Genomic DNA, 20,619 nt, shown 5'->3' with positions numbered 1-20,619 from the left:
TTCAGGGTTTTTAGGGTTCTTGTCAGGTTCATCGTCTGAGGAATAAACGTCATTTAATATCGGTTCAGGAAAAGTATCATTATCATTAAAAGAATTGGCAGGGAGGTTGGTTTGAACCGGATATAAGAAAACTAGATATTTATGACTACAAACATTTGTTGCTGATTCCGGAATATTTAAATATAAACTAGTTTCACTTCTTTTAGATAACTTTAATGTTAGTACTTAAGCATGCATTTCTATAATGTCTCTTTCATTTTCACACATTTCAGGCGAGGACGTCCTCTCTGGCATCTCATGCATGGGGGACTCAAACCCCCACACGACATCCGAGCTCGGTACAACAACTGCTGGGTGGTCCAACCACCCAAGGGACAGGGCTAATAAACCCCTCTGAAGAGGGCTGCCACTCATCCAACAACTCGTCTCCCTGGGAAGAGAGTACTGTCCTCGTTCGAGTCTCGCTTTCCGCCTCAACGTCAGGTCGGCGAGTCGTCGGGAAGGCATCTCTATCCTTCAGATATGTGCACAACGTGCCAAGGGTGGCCATAAACTTGCTGTTTACGCCACTATATTTGGAGGGGGTTGTCCAACAACCCCAGGGAGTCGATGCCATAATTTTTTTTTCACACTCTCTTTTTTTTTTATCTTATTCTGTTTTTATCCATGCTAATACTCACCCTACTATTTCCTATGAGTTTATCCTCAAGAAGCGGTTTCCCAAGCTTTGTGTTCTAAATCAATAATATATTAAGTAATTTTATGTCAATGGGGTTTCGAGAGAGCGCATCAACATTAGCGTTCAATCGACCTTCCCTATAATTGACTTCATATTCATATTTCCGTACTTCAGCAACCGATGTAGGAGTTAAGATATAGGAATTTTTATTCTATGAGCTCACACCAATGATTTATGATCTGTGACTTTCAGGAGTTCAGGGGCAGAGTAGTAGGAAGGTATTTTCTAATGTCTTCTGGCTGAGAATCGCACCGAGGGCATAAAAAGAAGTGTTTGTTGTCGTGACGAAAAGTTTTGAAAGTGGGGGAACTGGAGAATAAATTAATATCAACTTATAATTAATATCAGAATCTATCGTGAATTAAAATTTCTCCAAATTAAGTAGTTCATCACTATTAATAGTTATACACGGTGAGGTAATATGCTTGTTGTTGTGAGTTTTTATGGAAGCGTCATTTTGAATAAGTTTTGTTTCATTTGGTCTTCTGTGTGGGCTGTATTGTCAGTTTGTTGGTCGTTGTATGCATTGAAATTTTGGTTTGATGTTGTGTTATTTTCTCTAACCCAAGTAAACCTATTTTTGCAGATTTGTGCGAAATGACCAGGCTTAGAACATATTGAACAAATTACGTTCATGGAGTTATTACAGTCTTTTTGTAATGTCCTCGTCCTCCACAAGAAAAACAAAGAATCGAATTACGGTCAAGTCGTCTTATATTGTCATTGTTATGTGTCTGAGTTACCCGTACAATAGCCTGGTTATTAGTTGATGATTCCTGTGGCAGTCTGTTATTGTTATGATTTCTTCTATCTCCATAATGATTGTTCGCAAATTTGATATGATTTTGGGAACTACTAATGGAATATTGGCTGGAGTAAGGATTATTACTACAGTGGGAATGTATTTTAAAAAGTGAATTTCTTTGTTCCAATTCTTTTTCTAATTCTACGGCAAGATCTACTGCTCGCGACAGAGTAAGAGGTTTTTGACTAGCAGCCCACAATCCTAACTCTCCCCTAAGACCCCGTACAAAGCTATCTCGAGCTCCTTCTTGGGTACTAGCTAATAACCCGGTTCGTATTTCACCCAAATGCTTATCCATAATTACTTCTGACGTTCCTTGAACGATTTCGTTGATTCTAGTAACGTAATCTACGATGGTTTCACCATCCTTTTGATAAATATTCGAAAGTAACGACTGCCATTGAGATAGAGTTCTACTCGGCGCTAAAGCTCTTTTAAGATTTCCCAAAATCCCTTCAAATGCTAATCCCGATTGATTTGAAATATATTTGCTGGCTTTACCCAATATACGAGATTTTATCAACTGAGTTAAATATAATTTACCAGATGGATGTATTAGATTTAAGGTTTGATTACAAAGTTCAATAAAATTATTAACTGGCATATTTTCTCCATTGAATACGGGTATAAGGTTTATAGCGTCTTTGATACTCAAAAATTGGGAATTACTTGTATGAACTAGATTATTGGTAGCATAATTGTGCTCATTATTTCCGTAGCCCGCGAGTACTGGTTCAATTGGTACGCGATTCGAATTATGAACTGGAGTAGCCGGAATGCTAGGGGTTATAGAAGGAGAGATGGTGGAAAAATTATCATTTTTAGTGTTCTGAATGTCAATAGAACTAATCACCACTTCAGTGTTCGCGTCCGAAATGTGTTCGTCTGTAGTCACTAAATTAGACATTTTCGCCTCAAATCATGTTAATGCTTCTATAGTCTTGATTCTATTTGATTACTATATTTAATATATTAAGGAAATACTATATCAAATTACAGTTGAACTTTTAATTATAATTATTAAGATTATGGAATTGTAAATAATACAAAATATTATAATGTGTACTTATTTCGACTGAAACTTATGTCTGATAGCAATTTAAAAGTGTTAAATATCAAATAATCGTCAAATTTCATACATGAATAGTTATAGAATTTCCTTTAAAACAAAATGCCTTTAGTTTTGATATAAAATAATACTTCATAGAATGACTTACAGGTTGCAGAATTAATACAAATAAAATACCTTAAAAAAGAAAATAATCACTTTTCACTTTTCACTCGCGAAATTGCCCTTATTAAAATCGCACTACATAATTTCACTTCACTAATATCTTCTGTCAGCATGAAGTTTCCTCCTAGATGACCCTTCGCAGTTGAATTGACCCTCTGGAATTGGAAGATCGCCGATAAACTTACTGGAACGCCGGAACAGATGCAGAATAATACACTCGATGATGCTTTTGAATTTCAAAACGCTGATGGACCAATCAGGATTTTCCAGAACGCTGTTGAATCTCCAGATTTGCGTTGAACCCAATTGGTGTGACTATCCCACCGCTGTCACCAGTTGTTATGTCCTGGGAGGTTACTAGGATCGGAGCTGACGCCACCTCCTGGACAGTGGGCAGTTCGTTGTCACGCGGGACCAAATTTTGAATTTGAAAACAGTGGATAAATTTATTGTTTACTACGATGATGATGATTATGATTGTTATTTAATGAAATAATTAAACTATGATTAAGGATAGATGTAATTGATAAAATAACTTTTATCTGAAGACTGAATTTTATTATAAAGTATGGATAAAACTTGATCAGTAATAACAGTTGTATTCGTAAAGAGTTCTCGGAGAGAAGTGAAGTTACATCAGACGGCAGAGAGATCTCGGACCTTCACTCTCCAACTTCTCCCCACTACTCTCATGTTCACACTCATGCTTATATGTATATATTCTTATATATCTATGTTCTTTACTAAATATTATACTTATACATTTATACTTTCTACTAATTCAAATTTGGGATATAAGCTTACACATATACGTTCTTCACTTTATCCATTCTACAACTTCTTATTACTTATTCTATTTATATGTACTTAGATACAATCTTCCAGTTAAATATTCTAGGCTATCAGAGGTGTATTTCTCCATAATTATTCTATATTTAATTATTTAGTACGATTGACATTACTATTTATTGTGAAACATTATTATAATCAATATAATGCTATATTTCTATATTTTCTTTAATTTATTTATTATACGCGTCACTCTTTATTTAATATTAACAGTAATAGTTAAATTCTGGTGAGACATGGTTTTCATTAGTAAGTAACATTTATTAATTATATATTTTCTTTTCTTACTTGTTGATAGAATATGTATTTGTTTATAACCATATTGACGGTTAACTTTAGAACAAGGACCTATTCATGATTTTTATGCGTATGTTTTGTTTAGGTTTTAAGTATCGGATGACAGGAAACGTTCCAAGACCACTCAACCTGTATTTATATTTCTCTGAATACAAAATAAAGGTTTATCTATCTATTTATTTAAACTTTCTTATAATAAAAATATATAATTTAATGAGTATGTGCCACGACGATTTATCATTTAAATTATTGACTCAATATTGTTAAGACGCAATAAGTGTTTTAAGAAATTAATATATAATTTCAAATGGAATTCAAATGCGCGCTTCTTATATATCTCAAGTTTACTAATTAATTAACAGGTGGAGGCACCTGAGGCTGTTGAGGACATAACACTGCTTCCGATAAAGAAGTTTTTTTAGAATTCGATTGGTAACACTCTAGTATTAAATATTGATTTCGAACAAATTCCATTTTGATGCAAAATAATATTCATACTATTCATTCTCGATTCAAATATATTTCTTCATTATATTTTCAAGAGCTTATAATTTCAAAAACTAAACATTTCGAAATTTTTTTAATGTGAATTTTTTTTTTTTATTCTATGAAATTGTATTTTACGGGATTTTTTTTTCGAATTTATTTTGTATTGCAGAAATTTTTTTAATTTTAAAATTTTACTTCAAATTTATTCTATTTTGATACAATATCTTATTCAAACATTTTTTTCGATGTTTTTTTTTTTGGTACTTTCTACTCTTTTCAAATTAGTAACTCCGATGCATTTTCCTGTTTAATTTTTTCTCATTTCAAATTGTTTTTACTTTTTAATTTGTAGTTTCATATAAATTACGTATAGCATATATTTCACTTGGGGACGTCTCTGGCTCCCGGTTCGAATCTCGGTTGAAACAAGTGATTTTTTAAACAACAAAAATCGACACCAATACAGATGACATAAATAAAAATAATAATCAAAATGATAGCAACAATAATAAAAAGTAAAAAGCTAATACAGATTTAATTTTATTTTTTTCATTCTAATATAGTAAAATTTGTTAAGCGGGATAGTAAAATTTACAAAATATAACTAAAAATTATTATATAACATAGAGGATTTTCCATAACCAAATAAGAAATTACTAAACGACTTGTAAAATATGCTTATCTGTTAATGAATTTTTCATATAAATCATAAGCGTCAAAGATTACTATCCAAATTTAGTAATTATTCTCATATTTTTTGTTAAAATTCACTATATTTTTTTTCCGTGTAACAATTCAAAAGTACTCAATTTTTTCGAATACTTCCAAATAGTTTTTTATCACAAAATTTTTTTTATTCGCTTTAAATACTTTTTAATTTTTATCCATAATTCAGAAAGATTAAAAAATATTAAAATCTTCTCAACATTAATAAAATATGTTGTCAAAATTTGAAAAAATAAAAAAAATTTCACGAAAATGTGCAGAAAAAACTCTTTTATTGAAGATCATCTTTAATTGATATTTATTTTAAAAAATTTGTTTTGAATATATATGTAACCTAATTATTAATTACACACATAAATTACGATATATTATATATTGTAATAAAAAACTATCTGCACCATTGAAAACTATTTTATTTACAATTCATATTCTCATATTTATTTCTGCCGCCAGAGGCGTTACGCTGCAGCTTCGAGGTAAAAAAAAAAATGTCTATAAATGGTCAACAATCTTAACACAAAACACAACAAGTATATGAACATATCAAAGTAAATAAACAAAAAATATATTAGAACATAAAAAGTAAACAATAAACATAAATTTAAAATTTAAAAATGTCAGTATCAATAAATGAAATATCGGAAAACGCAAAATTAGCACGTGATCTAGCACTAACGGGTAATTATGAAACATCAGGTGTTTATTATCAAGGTGTAATACAACAAATAAATCGATTATTGTCAACAATTGTTGACACAAGTAGAAAAGCTAAATGGCAATTGGTACAGCATCAAATTGCTGATGAGTATGATAAAGTTAATGCTGCTGCACGCGCGATACAATTATTCAAAGCTGATGTACCCATGGAAAAAGTATTAGGTAATATATATATATATGTATATTTAATATAAAAAATTATGAATAATTAGAAGTTAATAGAAATTAACAATTTTTGTTTTTTTTTTTAAATAAATTACAAAAACAAAAATATGAACATGTAAAAAATTAAAAGGATTACAAGTGTAATATTTTAAAATGTTTTTGAGTGTGAATGTAACTGATAGAAATTTTTAAAATTTTTGAATCAATAATTAAAATATGAGTAAGGTAAAATTCCCTACTATTGACATATTGTTTTAATTTATTAATTTATTATATAACTGCATGAATAATCATATTGCTCAATTCTTGTTATCAATTTTTCGATATTTTTAAAAGGAAAAATAGTTCGATTTTATTCTGGGTATAAACTATTCGCTGTAAAAAAAATTTATTTTCCTAAGTAGACCACCTTTGCTAGAATTTTTAAAATTTCTTAACAATTTCGTTTAGAGAGATCGTACTTTTAGAAACGAATTTCCCTATAGAGTTTTAATGTAAGTGTATTATTAAAAATGGTTTTAGGTTATTTATAGTCTAAATAACCCCAGAATCATGGATTTAGACTGATAAATCTTAATTATCATTTAAAAATATCGAGTGTCAATAGTCGGTACATAAAAATTCACGTGTGTCAACTAGCGACAAGCCACAAACTCAAGTAATTTAACCTCCTTAACATACATATCGATAAATTTATGTTAACGCGCTGTCTAGTAATTTCATAATAAACAAAAAATTGAATAAAAAATTGTCGAAGCAAGAATAGTGTCGTCGAATTTATAAAAAAATAAAACTGTGTTCTAGATGAATTTTTAATTGTAATTATCGTATTTTGTCCTTTTTAATTAAAATATATAGATCTGTCAATAATGGGGTCTATGATATGTCAATAGTTGGCTCTGATACTATTTTACCCTGTCAATAATACCTACACTCGACTTGTTGCTTTTAAATTAATATATTTTTTATTTTATTTATTGATATTTAAGTAAATTAATTTTAATTTACAAGTAGAGACATCAATTAAAACGTCCAATGCAAAAAAAGTTGATTATATTAATTTTAAATACGATTAAAAAATTCAAACAATTATAGACATTGTTAGAGTGTCAATAATGGGGGCTTTTACCTTAATTCAAAAATCAGCGCGCGCATTTTTTTAATTTTCATTATTTAAATTAATTAATTTATTTATTACAAAATTTTAAAAAACTTCCACTGGTCAGTCAAATTCACGCCCATTCAAAATTAAATTTTGTTTTCTTAGTCTTCATAGATTGAAAAAAGAAAAATTAATGACAGTCGTTATTAATTGGAAGTTAGACGAAATTTTCATGTCAATATAGAAATTCGAATTTTCAAATTTTGTAGGCTACATTTCTTCACCGAAATTCGTTTGATTCCCAATTGGTAAAATCTGTGAGGTTTTTTTTTTAAATCTATATGCAGAAAACATTGCCCTTGTCCTTGTTGTCTTTTTTTCAATTAATACTTTGATTATTTTTTAATTTATTGATAAAATTTTAATTCGGTTATGACAGATGATACTAAAAGTAGCAGATATCAGTCAGTTTTTTAATTTTTACAAACAAGTCAGTTGTAAGCAGGGATGTAAAATTCCTAATGAAAAATTTCACCTTTAAAAAATTAAATTTAATGACTAATGAAATCACCAATACATTACAAAAAGTAATGTATTATTTACAACCCTGGTTGTAAGTGAAGTAAAATTTTTAGAACATGCGCACAATATTTTTTTAATTTGATCCCCTTTTTTTTTTTTTTTTTTATTATTTATTAAAAGAAATATATCTCTTTTTTTAATGTATGTTACTGACGTATAGTAAAAATTTGGTATAGTGAAAATAGTTATCATTTAGAATAAATTTTAATAAAATTTTACTAAATATTGATGATAAAAATAGAATAAGAGAGGGAGGGACAAAATGTAATAGAAGAGTATCCCAAAATTATTTAAAAATAGTTTTTTAAAATGTTTTTACCGTGCAAATATCTCTTTTGTAAATATAATTGATTTTCTATTCACTTCGAATATAATTAAAAAAGAAGATTTAACATAATTGAGTCCCTGAAAAGGGTATTTTCTAAGGTATCCGTTTCGCCCTCTCCCCTCTTTGTCATTATCAAAAGTATCGAGGTATTTCACCGTTACCTCAAATTTTTGGGCGATTTTCAGTATAAAATTCTCTGCATGTATAATACTGTAATACTTCTTGATTTTTTTTTCTTGTGAGAAAATAAGTTCTCGAACCCAGAAATATTCTCTTAAATTTTTTCCGTTTTTTTTATAATCAGTAAAAAAAAGATTATTTATTTAATTTATAAATAACAAAAATATCAGTAAATTTTTACTGTAATAAAACCAGTTTTTTTTTAAATTAGTTATTTGACGTAATTTCATGTTGATTATTACATACAGTTTTATAACCAAATAGGCACTCAAAATTATTTTTTAAAATTATTTTAAACATTTGTGAAAAAAATCTGGTATTTCACATAGAAATAAGTTTTTTTTGTTAAAATATTTTTTAGATCATGATTTTAAAATTCGTATTATAATTCATGAGAATGACGTACGGAATACTGTAAGCGTGAATTCAAGTTTGACGAGTTTTTTTATCTTATTATTCAACTGACAATTTATGTTAACCGATTATCTGAATTTTCAGGTCCTTCATGTTTACAATATGAAGAACCATCACGAGATTCAAGTTTATGGTCTTCCGGTGGGTCATCTTGGAATGCCCACCAAACACGCGACCCTGATGTATGGCCTCCTTTAGCACCTGGAGAACAGAAGTAATTATTTATATTATTATTTAATTTTTAACTTATTAATTTTATTTTTTATTTTTAGTTTTTTCTTTCAGTTTGATTTTTAATATTTAAAATTATTTTTAAATATTCCGCCTTTTTTTCTTAGATGTCGCTTTTTTTATTTTTTAATCCTACTGTCACACTAGTGCTGCTGCCAGTAGTTGGTGGAGCAAAAAAATAATAATAATGATAAAAATAAAAAATGGCAGCTAAATTTTTCATGAATTACCGGTTTTAAGTCTTCTATTAATTAAAATTAAACAAAAAGGATTTAGATAATGATTTTTAAAAAGGTTCTTGCTACACTAGATACAAAAAACTAATAAAAAAATCAGGGCGAACAAATTAACTGATTGAGATGGTTGAGGCAGTAATCGACGTGTTCTGTTAAGTTTTAAAGCTGATTAGATTTTGGAATCGATCGATCAAGCCGTCTCTGAAAAATTTTGAGAAGACATGCAGTAGTTTTCTTTAAAAAAATTTCAAAAAATCATATTTTTTTCAGGCGGTCACGCTAGTGGCTCCCCTCAAGAATTTTACAAATATTTCGATATTTTATTATTAAAATATCGGAGTATTGTGATTTCTGTAGGATATAACGAACATACTAAAAATTTTTTCAGAACTCCAAAATCACAAAATGGTAATCGTAAGCCTCAAAATCGTGTAGCGCCACGTAAAACATCGTCGACGACCATTAAAAAAACTGATGTGAAGGGTAATAACAATAAAAAAGACGAGAAGAAAAATTTAAAACGAGATGATAAAGAGAAAAATGATAATGAACGCACTGATGTTGTAGTGGAAGAGAAAAAATTCGAGTCTTCTGGAAATGATCGTGATCTTGTTGACTTATTGGGTAAGTAAATTGTCTTATGGTATTGATCAACTAATTATAAATAATAAATTACTTGTTATCCCTGATTAAGAAAAATAATTTGCTCCATGTTAAGTGTATTATATACTAGTCGATTTAAATTGTTTTTTGCAACTCATGGTAAGAAAGCACGTCTCTTATTGGTTAAAAATTACACTACAAAGAATAAATGTCGAGAAAAATGTCTATATTGTTCGTGAAAAATATGACAAACGTACACTTTTTACATATATATAGATATACTATTTATTAGTCATTAAGTGATCCACCAAAAAACCCAATCAACAACCGTTGCGAGTCAGGACAACGCAAAGTCTCAGACTAGAGAAAATCATCTTACTGTATTTGATTATAATGCACAATTCACTATATGAACTGTGACTCGAAACTCTAGTTACTTTTTGCTGAGTATCAATGTTCTGAAAATAATAAAAGTAATTTTAAATTATTATAAAAATCAATTTAATCATGTTTAATTGTTACTATCATTATTTAACAATCTTTTGCATCAGAAATAATACAGGAATTAATTTTATATTAATAAGATTGAATATTATTTTAGGTTAATTAAAAGATTAAATTTAATGTAGTGCCCTTTTTTACCAATAAAAGACATTTTTTTTTACCATTCGATGCAAAAACTATTGTAACGGCCCTGATAACACGAGTTGATCGTGAAAAAGTTGGTCATTCATTAGTTTCCGACCAACTTGACGACAAGTTTCCGACAACTTCAGCTTTTGCAACTTTTGGCTACAAGTTACTGCCAACTTTCTCAGAAAATTGGCGGCAGTATGGAGCCGCAACTGGAATGCAAGTTTCTAAGGAAATTGATAAGAAACTTACTGTCAACTTATGATTGTCAACTTTTGCAAGCAACTTTTGCCACCAATTTTCTCAGAAAATGTCTATCAACTATTGGAGGTACCAACTGTTGGCGGTCAACTTGATGTCCAGTTGCGGCTGCAAGTTTCTCGTCAGTTTCTCGCCAACTTGAATATTAGGGGGGTTGAGTAGGAAGGGCTTTCGACACTCGTGTGTTGGCAACACTCGCCTAACGGCTCGTGAACCAATCACACTCGTTGTCGAAAGCACCTTCCACTCAATGCGTTAATATACTATTTCACTCGGATAATTTATCAGTTTGTAACAAACTTATTATTAATTTTTATTCAGAGCGTGATATTGTCCAAAAAAATCCAAACATACATTGGGAAGATATCGCTGATTTGCATGAAGCCAAGCGATTGTTAGAAGAAGCCGTAGTTTTGCCGATGTGGATGCCAGATTTTTTTAAAGTATTAATTATTTTCCTAAATTTACTATAAAATAAATATATGATTTAAAAATATGATTAAAATTTATGTGGTTAAATTTTTTTTTTTTTTCCCAGGGCATCCGTAGGCCATGGAAAGGAGTTTTGATGGTCGGACCACCAGGTACTGGGAAAACTATGTTAGCAAAAGCTGTTGCTACAGAATGTGGAACGACATTTTTCAATGTTTCGTCGTCAACTTTAACGTCAAAATATCGTGGCGAGTCTGAAAAACTCGTGCGGCTTCTTTTCGAAATGGTAATTAATTATTTAGAAATATTTTCACAATAAAAATAAGCTATTTGTAATAAATAACATTTAAGGCACGATTTTATGCTCCGAGTACAATATTTATTGATGAAATCGACTCATTGTGCTCAAGACGTGGATCTGAATCTGAGCATGAAGCATCAAGGCGTGTGAAATCGGAGCTACTGGTTCAAATGGACGGAATAAGTTCCAATAAGTATGAACTTTTATTTCACAATTTTTGTTTTCAATACGTAAAAAAATGCTGCGGTTGAATTTACTAAACTAAAGTAGTAATAAGTGAACTACACTTTGTAGTCATTGTTTCGACAAATAGAGTAGCATAAATGACACTGTATCAGATTAATCTCTGCTGTAGTAGTTCTATTTACTATTCGACTGGGGTAAAAATTTGTAGGTTCAGTAACTATTTTTAAAAATTTAATAGCCTCGGAATTTAATTTGAAACAGTTAACCCTCATTTAACTCATGAATCGCGCAAGAACGTCCTTAACCTTACAATTTTGTAAGAATTTGTAGGTATTAATTAATTAATGTAACGGGACTGTTAGGTCCACCTCCGTTTGACGGGAGGCCGATACCACGCCCTTTTGAGCATACTCGCGCTGCGTAGCCCTATTTGTATATTATGACACCACCATATATTATAAAAGCGAAATATGAGCATATGCTCACATTAGCTTACCCATTAGGCATGCAGTGCATGTGGGTGCCTCACGCTCAGCCACCACGAGTCCGACCTCACATGGACCCGAACACTCCTCCCATCTCAGGAAATAAAAAGACTCTGGTCGAAGTGGGGCTTGGAATGGGTCCCCCATGGTACCAGACTTCAGCTCTGGTCAACTGCTTGCGTAGGATAAGTGGTGGGACACAAGTTCTTCCCAACCCATATGGGTGACCTCCACTTATAGTCACTAAGGATTTGAGGCAAGCCAATATATACATTCACCATCATATGTTACATAGTGTCCACTTATCTCTGAGCTTTTTGGGATAACCATTAGTGTTTTAAGTCATAAAAATGGCGGCGAAAATCTCGCTCGGGAAATTTGTAGGTATTGCTATTTTTTGAGTATACAATATCACTTAATTTGTACAATCTACTCCAATGTGGAGTAAAATGACTGACAAACGAAAACAACAGCGCCATCTTCAACTTCTTACCTCACTGTGTGGTTGTACTACTCAACAATTGTGGTGATAATTACTACATCTTTAAATGTGTATATTATATATTATGACCTTTAAAATTATGTGCTTGTATTTTACATCAACAAAAATTAAATATTCAATGAAATTATGTTAGTAATACGAGAATTAATCTGTCATAGTGATAATTCAACATAAAAAATAAATATCATGACGCATAGAAAAAACAATTTACTTAAAAAATTTTAAGCGTGTGACAATTCGAATTAATTATTTAAAAATCCGTTTGAATATATATTTAAAAACTCTTTGTGCAAACAATATGATATACATTTTTTAATTTTTGGAACTTTTTAAAGACCATGAAAAATAATAAGTATCAATTAATATATATTAAATAAATAAATTAAGGGTAAAAAATTAGAAACTATGGTGTAGAGTAATAAGAACTACAGCTGTCATTTACTCAAGAGTTGTTTTAATTGACGGTAGATGTTACTACAGTTCGTGTACCACAATAGGCTAGTAGTCATTACTAAATGTGAAGTGATCCTATTGGCAGGGAGCCTAGTATATGGTAGGGACAGCTGAATCGATCGCAGCGCTCGCTGTAGACATAATTTCGTTAAATCATGCTCTCATTGAAAGTAAACATGTGAAAATTAAATCTAAAGTGTTAGTGTAATGAGAAATAATTATCGAAATAAAAAAAATTTTGAATATACCACGTTTTTAAAACGAACTAAAAAGTATAAAATAATATTTCTCAATCTCGTGAAGATTCAAAACCACATACAAATTCCGAACTTCTTGCAGATAGTCCTGGAAATTTATAATTGTGAATTTTTAATAGTTATGAAAATACTTGTAAGATTTAAAACGAAAAACATGGGGCGCATACAACAGATAATTGATGCATTAATAGTTCAACTAACAATTTTAATGCATTGCAAATAATGTGGACTGATTTGTAAGTTTTTTCATTGACAGCTCTTCTCTACACTTCTTATAGTTATATATTGCATGCGCCCACGTTTTTTGTTTTAAATCTTACAAGTATTTTCATAACTATTAAAAATTCACAATTATAAATTTTCAGGACTATCTGTAAGAAGTTCGGAATTTGTATGTGGTTTTAAATCTTCATGAGATTGTGAAATATTATTTTATACTTTTTAGTTCGTTTTAAAAACGTGGTATATTCAAAATTTTTTTTATTTCAATAATTATTTTCTACTTTTTAGTATTGTGTGAGTGAAATTTTGAAATCGATTTTAAAGGCCTGAATAAGATAATGACCGAGACATGCGACAAATTTCCGGTTTATTTCAGTTTCTCTTCACTTTATTAAATCTGAAATAGAAAATCGTTATTTCTACCTACCAGTATATCAAACTCATTTTTTATAAGATTTATACTTCAAAATATTGAAACAAATCAAAGCCAGATTCTTTTTAGTTAAAAATTTTGAATATATGACTATTCATGGTGCTGGAGGTCCTAGTCATCACATTCTTTCCATCTTCTTCATTGTATTTTTATTACACGGTGTTTGTTTATCTGTTATCCAGTTGTGAGCTATATTCAAGAATATAACTCATCCAGAAATTAATTTTAAATTAATTATAAAAAAATCGTTTTGAACAGACAAACAAACGAATATGAATTATTTATTCGATTTTTTTTCATTTGTTTTTGTTTTTTTCATTTTTTTCTTCCTCTTCTAGTGCTTCTCCTTCTCATTTTTAAAAAAATTTTTTTTCATTTTCTTGCATTGTCATCTAATTTTGAGCTTTGTTCCAGATTTCAAGTCTCTAGCTCATCGAGAAGTTACTTTAAAATCAATTACAAAATTCCACCCGAACAGACATAAAGAAAAGCGAGTTAATAAAAATGTGGTTAAATTGTATAACTTGCTGAACAATAAGCGTACAGCTAAAACTAATACTAATTTTTGTAGGAAATTCAAAAATTATCAAAAATGATCTCTTATGTATTTTTCGTAAATCTAACCATTGAAGCTTAAACTTTGATTTGTTTGTAAAAATTGACATTTTTCTTTGAAATTGGATTACTCTACCGCATAGACACACAATTAAGTGCTATGAATTTGTTTAATTTTGTTATAATTATATATTATTTAATTAAATTTATATACGGATACTTGAAGAGAGCGAGTCAAAATATTTGCGGACATATACAGAGGGTATTTAAAAATGAATGACTGTCCATTGGTAGGAGACCAATTTAACGTTGAAATCAGGTGAACGGATATTTTCAGAGTGGCCACATAGAGAGAGTCGACTGTACTTCAATTTTTTGTTAAAAACTCAAATTAATATTTTACTATTTTTTCAACTTTTATTATTGTAGCTGTCATGTATTATTTGTTTTGATTTTACCGGTTAACTTTATTTTATTCTAAAATAATAGTATTTGATATTTATTAAAATTTTTTATATTTACTTTATTTATCGAAATATATTTAATTTAATTTTCTGTGACAGAAATGAAATTGAACTTTTTTATTTATATCATTATATCAATTTTTATATTTTGATTTTATATAGCGAATTTGTATTTTTAACTTCCCGCTAAGAAAATTATTAATTTTGAAAATTCGGGAAGTTATTGGTTTCACCCCGATTTTCGAAAATCGAGTTTTCATCAGATGTTAACGTTTTGAGGTCCTAGGAAGCTATTCTGAATGTTTTCAGAAGGATGTCCGTGTCCGTGTCCTTGTGTGTGTGTGTGCGTGTGTGTCCCTGTGTGTGTGTAAGGATGTAAACTTTTAATATCTTTTCAATGTACTGACCGATTAACATGTTTGAGGTGGCAATCAAAAGAGTTTGTTGGCCGTCAACTTTTCTGAAAATTTCAAATCGATCGATCAGATAGACTCTAAGATATGGAAGAAAAACAAAAAAAAAAAAAAAATTTTTTTTTCAGTTTTTTTCAAACTTAGAGAAATGGCTCGATCGATCAATTCCAAAATCTAATCAGCACAAGAATTCACTAAAACGCGTCGATTGCTGCCTCAACCATCTCAATCGGTTAATTCGTTTGTAAGATATCGTGGGAGAAAGAAATGCTAAAAAACGGTTTTTTCCTAAAACAAGAGCATGCAACAGTATTTTCGAGCTCGAAAATGTATTTACGACAATGTTTTCGAGCTCACGGAGCTCGAAAACTGCGGGAAGTTTTGGGGCTGGCCCGCAGAGTCAACCGATAGACCGATTTTTTACACTGATTTTATATCTCTTACAATTTTCGAGCATGATTTTTTGTAACCATCAGATGTCGTCTTCGTCGCGCTCCCTGCCAATATATTACTTGTCAGCGTAGTATATGTATCCCCGTTTATGGTAAATTCAACTACACCTTTTTTTACGTGAATAAAATGGCATCTTTTTAATTCATTACAATGAAACATCTCCCTTTGTTTTCAACCAGCGATGATCCGAGTAAAGTCGTCATGGTCTTAGCAGCAACAAATTTCCCATGGGATATTGATGAAGCTTTAAGACGTCGATTGGAGAAACGTATATACATTCCACTTCCTAATGGTAACAAAATTATTTATTTTATTTCCAAAAGTATCTTTCAACCAGTTATAGCAATAATTTTTTTTTTTGCGTGCAGGTGAAGGCCGTGAGTCATTATTAAAAATAAATTTACGTGACGTTAAAATTGATCCATCCGTTAATTTATCAGATGTCGCTAAAAAACTTGCTGGTTATTCTGGTGCAGATATCACTAATGTTTGCAGGTATGTACAATTTTAATTTCTTTGAAACAAAAATTATTGCTAAGTTATTTTCGTATTAGTTTAGTTTTTTGCACACCTCGAACACGAAGCCGAGAGATAAGGCTTTACTGTCGAAATGTCAAAGTCACCTTACTTTCTCACATTGAATCGTATTCATTATTTCTAATATCGCATTAACCCTTCGGTACTCTCGCTATGAGATTTCCTCTCTCGCTCATTAAGGAGGTTCGACCGCAACTAGTGAGTCAAAGTAGTGTTTGAATTTTTTTGTTTGCTAAATTCTCCTAATAGTTATGAAAATTTATTATTTTAATTTATAAAAACATAACGAATTGATAAATTAATATTTACTACTTATTTAATTAAAGAAAGTCATGAAATGACTCGGTTATTTTTGAGTCATATGATTTAATAAAAAGATTTGGCGATACCGCGTTCTAACTTCTTACACATCGATATTCAAATTAAAGCGGGAAAAATTTATTTCTAATCTTGTCTCTTTTATTAATGTATTTCTATCTTTGTTTTTTCTCTCAGCTGCTTCCGCGACGTTGCCAAACCCTCAATAATATGTATCTCTGTCGATGAACGAGATTAAAAAGTGAAGTTTAACTTCAATTATTTAAATAATTACAACGGCAAGACTATATTGTTAAAATCTTATCATATTCTATAAATATTCAAGTTTATGGCATGTGATTTTTTATTTCTTAAGCTTAGAAGGTTAATAATGAAAAAAATCGAATAAATCATAACGGAAGCTTGTCCGCCATAATAGCCTGTGTATAAGAACTTTAAAAACGTCATTTTTAAATCTTTTTTTCTAAAAAACTAGACGGTAGATCATATTCGGATTTAAGAAATACATAGATAAAGTACTTCTTTACATGTATACTAAGTTTCAAATCTTAAAGTTGGAAAATCCTTTTTACATTAGATTCGGTCAAACCTCTTTATTAACTCAAATTTTCTTTTAAATTTCAAATGGAATAACTACGTGTTTTTTTTTCTATCTGCTAAAACATTAACATTATCTCAGATTGCAATATTATAATTTGAATCGTTTCAAACCATAGAAAAATTAAACAACTTTTATTAGCTCCGTGAGATATTTTCTTATCGTTAGTTAAGTAAGGAGTCAGAATTCAAGAAATCGAGTCTGATCGGTTTAGTTCGGAGATTACCGTAGAGGGTGCACTTGTGTTTGTGATGTATATGTGGAGTGTATACAAACAGCTGTTATGTAATTAACCTCAATCTAGTTGTTTTTAGTTTACATAATAAATATGAAAATGAGTTCATTGAGTATTAATTGATACTAATTTAACGTAAATAACCTGAAACTAAATATTATTTTTAAACAAGTTGAGGTTTCTTTTAAAAAAAATATATCTTTTTTCGGACTTTTTAAATAAAAGGCACTACAAGCATGCGCGTGTATGCGTAAAAAGCGTGAGAGTTTTTTTCATCGCAAGAGCAATTACTGCAATTACTGTAATTTGCCGCATTTTTCTATTAAATACCGTATGTTACCTTAAAACACAGGATTGCTATAGCAAATTTTCCGTATCTTACGGCAATTTAAGACAGTGTACGGTAAATATGGTAATTTTTACCACAAACACAGTATAATACTTCACTTTATAGTCAAATACCGTAATTTTATAGCAAACTCGCACGCATACGGTGAAATATCACACTTTACTTAATATCACCGCAACTTAATGTAAAAGATCGTAGTTCATTGTAATTCTTTTGAATTCCGTAAATTACGGCAATTACTGCAAATTTTGGTAGTGTGGTCATTACTAAAATATACGGTAAGAATCGTAATTTATGGCAATTACTGCAATTTATCGCATTTTTCCGAAAAATACTGTACAGTAGCCGCGGGTAATAAGGCCTAAGTGGCAGAAATGATATTTAAAATATCCGCCTTCGTTAAAGGCTACACTAGTAGAAGGGTCTTGCATAGAGATGTTAGAACAAATTTATAGAGTCCCGATACCATGTCCCCTGTCTTTTATATTTCATCATCCGTAATATGATGTCGTAGTGCAAAAGAAATTATAAAAAACAATCTAGTCTTCTGACTCTTAAAAAGGATACTGATAGTTTTAAGTGCTGTTGAGCAAAATAATCCAGTCTTTTGACTCTTGAAAAGTATTGTTGCTAAATTTCAGTGATGATTCATCTCTAATACCACTTTTATTAAGTATAGTTAAACTAATCCAGTTTGTTTAACCTGTAGGGCTTATTACCCTACCGTAGTAAAATGAGGCCTATTCGTATGGTTTTTGTAAAAGTATAATTTTTCGTTTGTTTATGGTATAAATTACCATTACTTCATTACACTTTACAGTTAATGTATTGAAATAAAGATTAATGACACATTTCGATAATTAAATGCAATATTTTTGATTCTATTCAAAATATCCTTAAGCTAAGCCTTATTACCCGCCGGTACCTTATTATGGCTTATTCGCCGCATCTTGCAGTAATTGACAAAATTTTAAAGAAAAATACGGTGATTGTATTGTAAACACAGTACAATACTTCACTTTATGGTAGAATACTATGATTTTGCAGTAAACCTACACATTTACGGTGAAATACCGCACATTCGCTGTAAAAGATCGCATTTTATCGTAGTTCTTCCAAATACCGCAAATTTCGGAAATTACCATAAATTAGGGAATTCATCGTAAATTACTGTAATTTACTGTAATTCGGATCCGCCAGAGTGTTAATTGGGCAGATAAAATTTTTTAGGTTAGAAATTTTTTTTGAATCTGTTTTTAAACATCTTTCGATAATTTATAGGAGTAACTAAATTATTATAAATATAATATGAGCGTTTGAGGTGTGCACTTGTCGATTTTCCAAATTTACTTTCTTTTTTGATATAGAGATGCATCGATGATGTCAATGAGAAAAAAAATAGCTGGATTGAAGCCTGATCAAATTAGACAGTTGCCTAAAGAAGAATTAGATTTACCCGTATCAGCAGCTGACTTTTATGAAGCCATAGAACGATGTAATAAAAGTGTTTCTCAAGAAGATCTTGAAAAATATGATAAATGGATGAGTGAATTTGGTTCCTCATGATAAAAAATGCCATCAAAAGTGATGATAATCATTATTATAAAAATGTATGTACGTGATGAGAGATGATAATTATTCAGTTTTAATTGTCTTGAACTTGAACAAACGTCTTGTTTGAATTCAATAATGTTCGATAGTTTTAAGACGGCCTTTTCCTAATCAGGAAGTATACATAATTTCATATGATATAAGTAATCAATAGACCTTTAATTTTATAAATTATTACTGCGATGATATTGTAGTGGCATTTTATCGCACTACTAAAATAAATTATTCATATTATATGAAATTGTATATATTATCAAATTAAATTAAAAAGTGATTAATATAAAATATATCTAAATTTTGTTTATATTTTAACACTGTTATAATTTTTTTTTTATATTAATATTAAAGTTTTATTTAAGAATCAGATATCTATGAGGAGTGTTCTTATTTTTTTGTTTCTCAGTAAAAAATCATTAATTTCCCTTACGAAAATCAAAGTTTTTGAGTGATTTTTTGAAAACATTTCAATGAAAATTTCCGGAAAAGTCAAAGTTATTTCCGCCCAAATAATCTTCTTACGACAGTCGACTTATGGCCCGTGTTCTCCATGTTCACGACCGGTTGCCACCTACAACTCGTAGGGGCTTGCTCTCGCATGCGAATAGTGGCATACATCCACAAATCCTCTAGAGTATACAGAGATAAATATGTGTACTCAAGGTTCACGAAGTTCTTTGTACAGTCAGATTTCATTAACCCGGAACTTTCCCTCAATCTTGACCCCCCACTACGAGCTACGCTGTTTCCTACCCGATGCTACAAATTTGGATGTGTGCGTATATTTATATATGCATCAACATCTATGTGTAGAAGAAAAGGCATTCGTTAATTCGGTAATTTCAGTTCTTCGTAGACTAACTGTCCGAGTTAATATGGAGTTCGATTGTACCCAAGTAGCACATGTTTGAGCAAGATTCTGGTGCCAGTGTTTTGAGCAAAACCCCTAGTCACTAGTGCCGTTTTCTACGTATGGGTCTTACGCGAGATCATGTTGCAAGAAATCGTCACCAAGACTTGTGCATGACTTACTCAAGGCATTGTACACAAGAATATTAAAGATATCTTAGATACGGTACAGTTGAAAAGTTTTTGGCGCATTTCTTATACCAGTAACTTACGGCAGATACTTACGCATGTCTTGCTCAAGATCTACTTAAGACTTAAGGTCAATTTTGAGCCTTGAGCAGATCTTGAGCGAGCCATGCACAACTATGCTCAACTATA

General features: G+C 30.4%; 1 protein-coding gene across 1 annotated transcript; it reads left to right on the top strand.

Annotated features, from left to right (window-relative positions):
* The first annotated feature begins 5,610 nt into the window (after nt 1-5,610).
* LOC103572011 (katanin p60 ATPase-containing subunit A-like 1) lies at nt 5,611-19,707 on the top strand. The gene is made up of 9 exons (XM_008550394.3): nt 5,611-6,018; nt 8,712-8,841; nt 9,483-9,718; nt 10,913-11,034; nt 11,130-11,309; nt 11,375-11,517; nt 15,927-16,039; nt 16,116-16,242; nt 19,152-19,707. The coding sequence occupies exons 1-9, from the start codon at nt 5,754-5,756 to the stop codon at nt 19,348-19,350; spliced, it is 1,515 nt and encodes a 504-aa protein (XP_008548616.1). The 5' UTR covers nt 5,611-5,753; the 3' UTR covers nt 19,351-19,707.
* Nucleotides 19,708-20,619: the final 912 nt, after the last annotated feature.

This window comes from Microplitis demolitor, chromosome 6 (assembly GCF_026212275.2).
Source record: "Microplitis demolitor isolate Queensland-Clemson2020A chromosome 6, iyMicDemo2.1a, whole genome shotgun sequence".
Taxonomy (NCBI): Eukaryota; Metazoa; Arthropoda; class Insecta; order Hymenoptera; family Braconidae; genus Microplitis; species Microplitis demolitor.
Note: the sequence above shows the minus strand (reverse complement) of the source record. Positions and strands in the feature narration are given on the sequence as shown.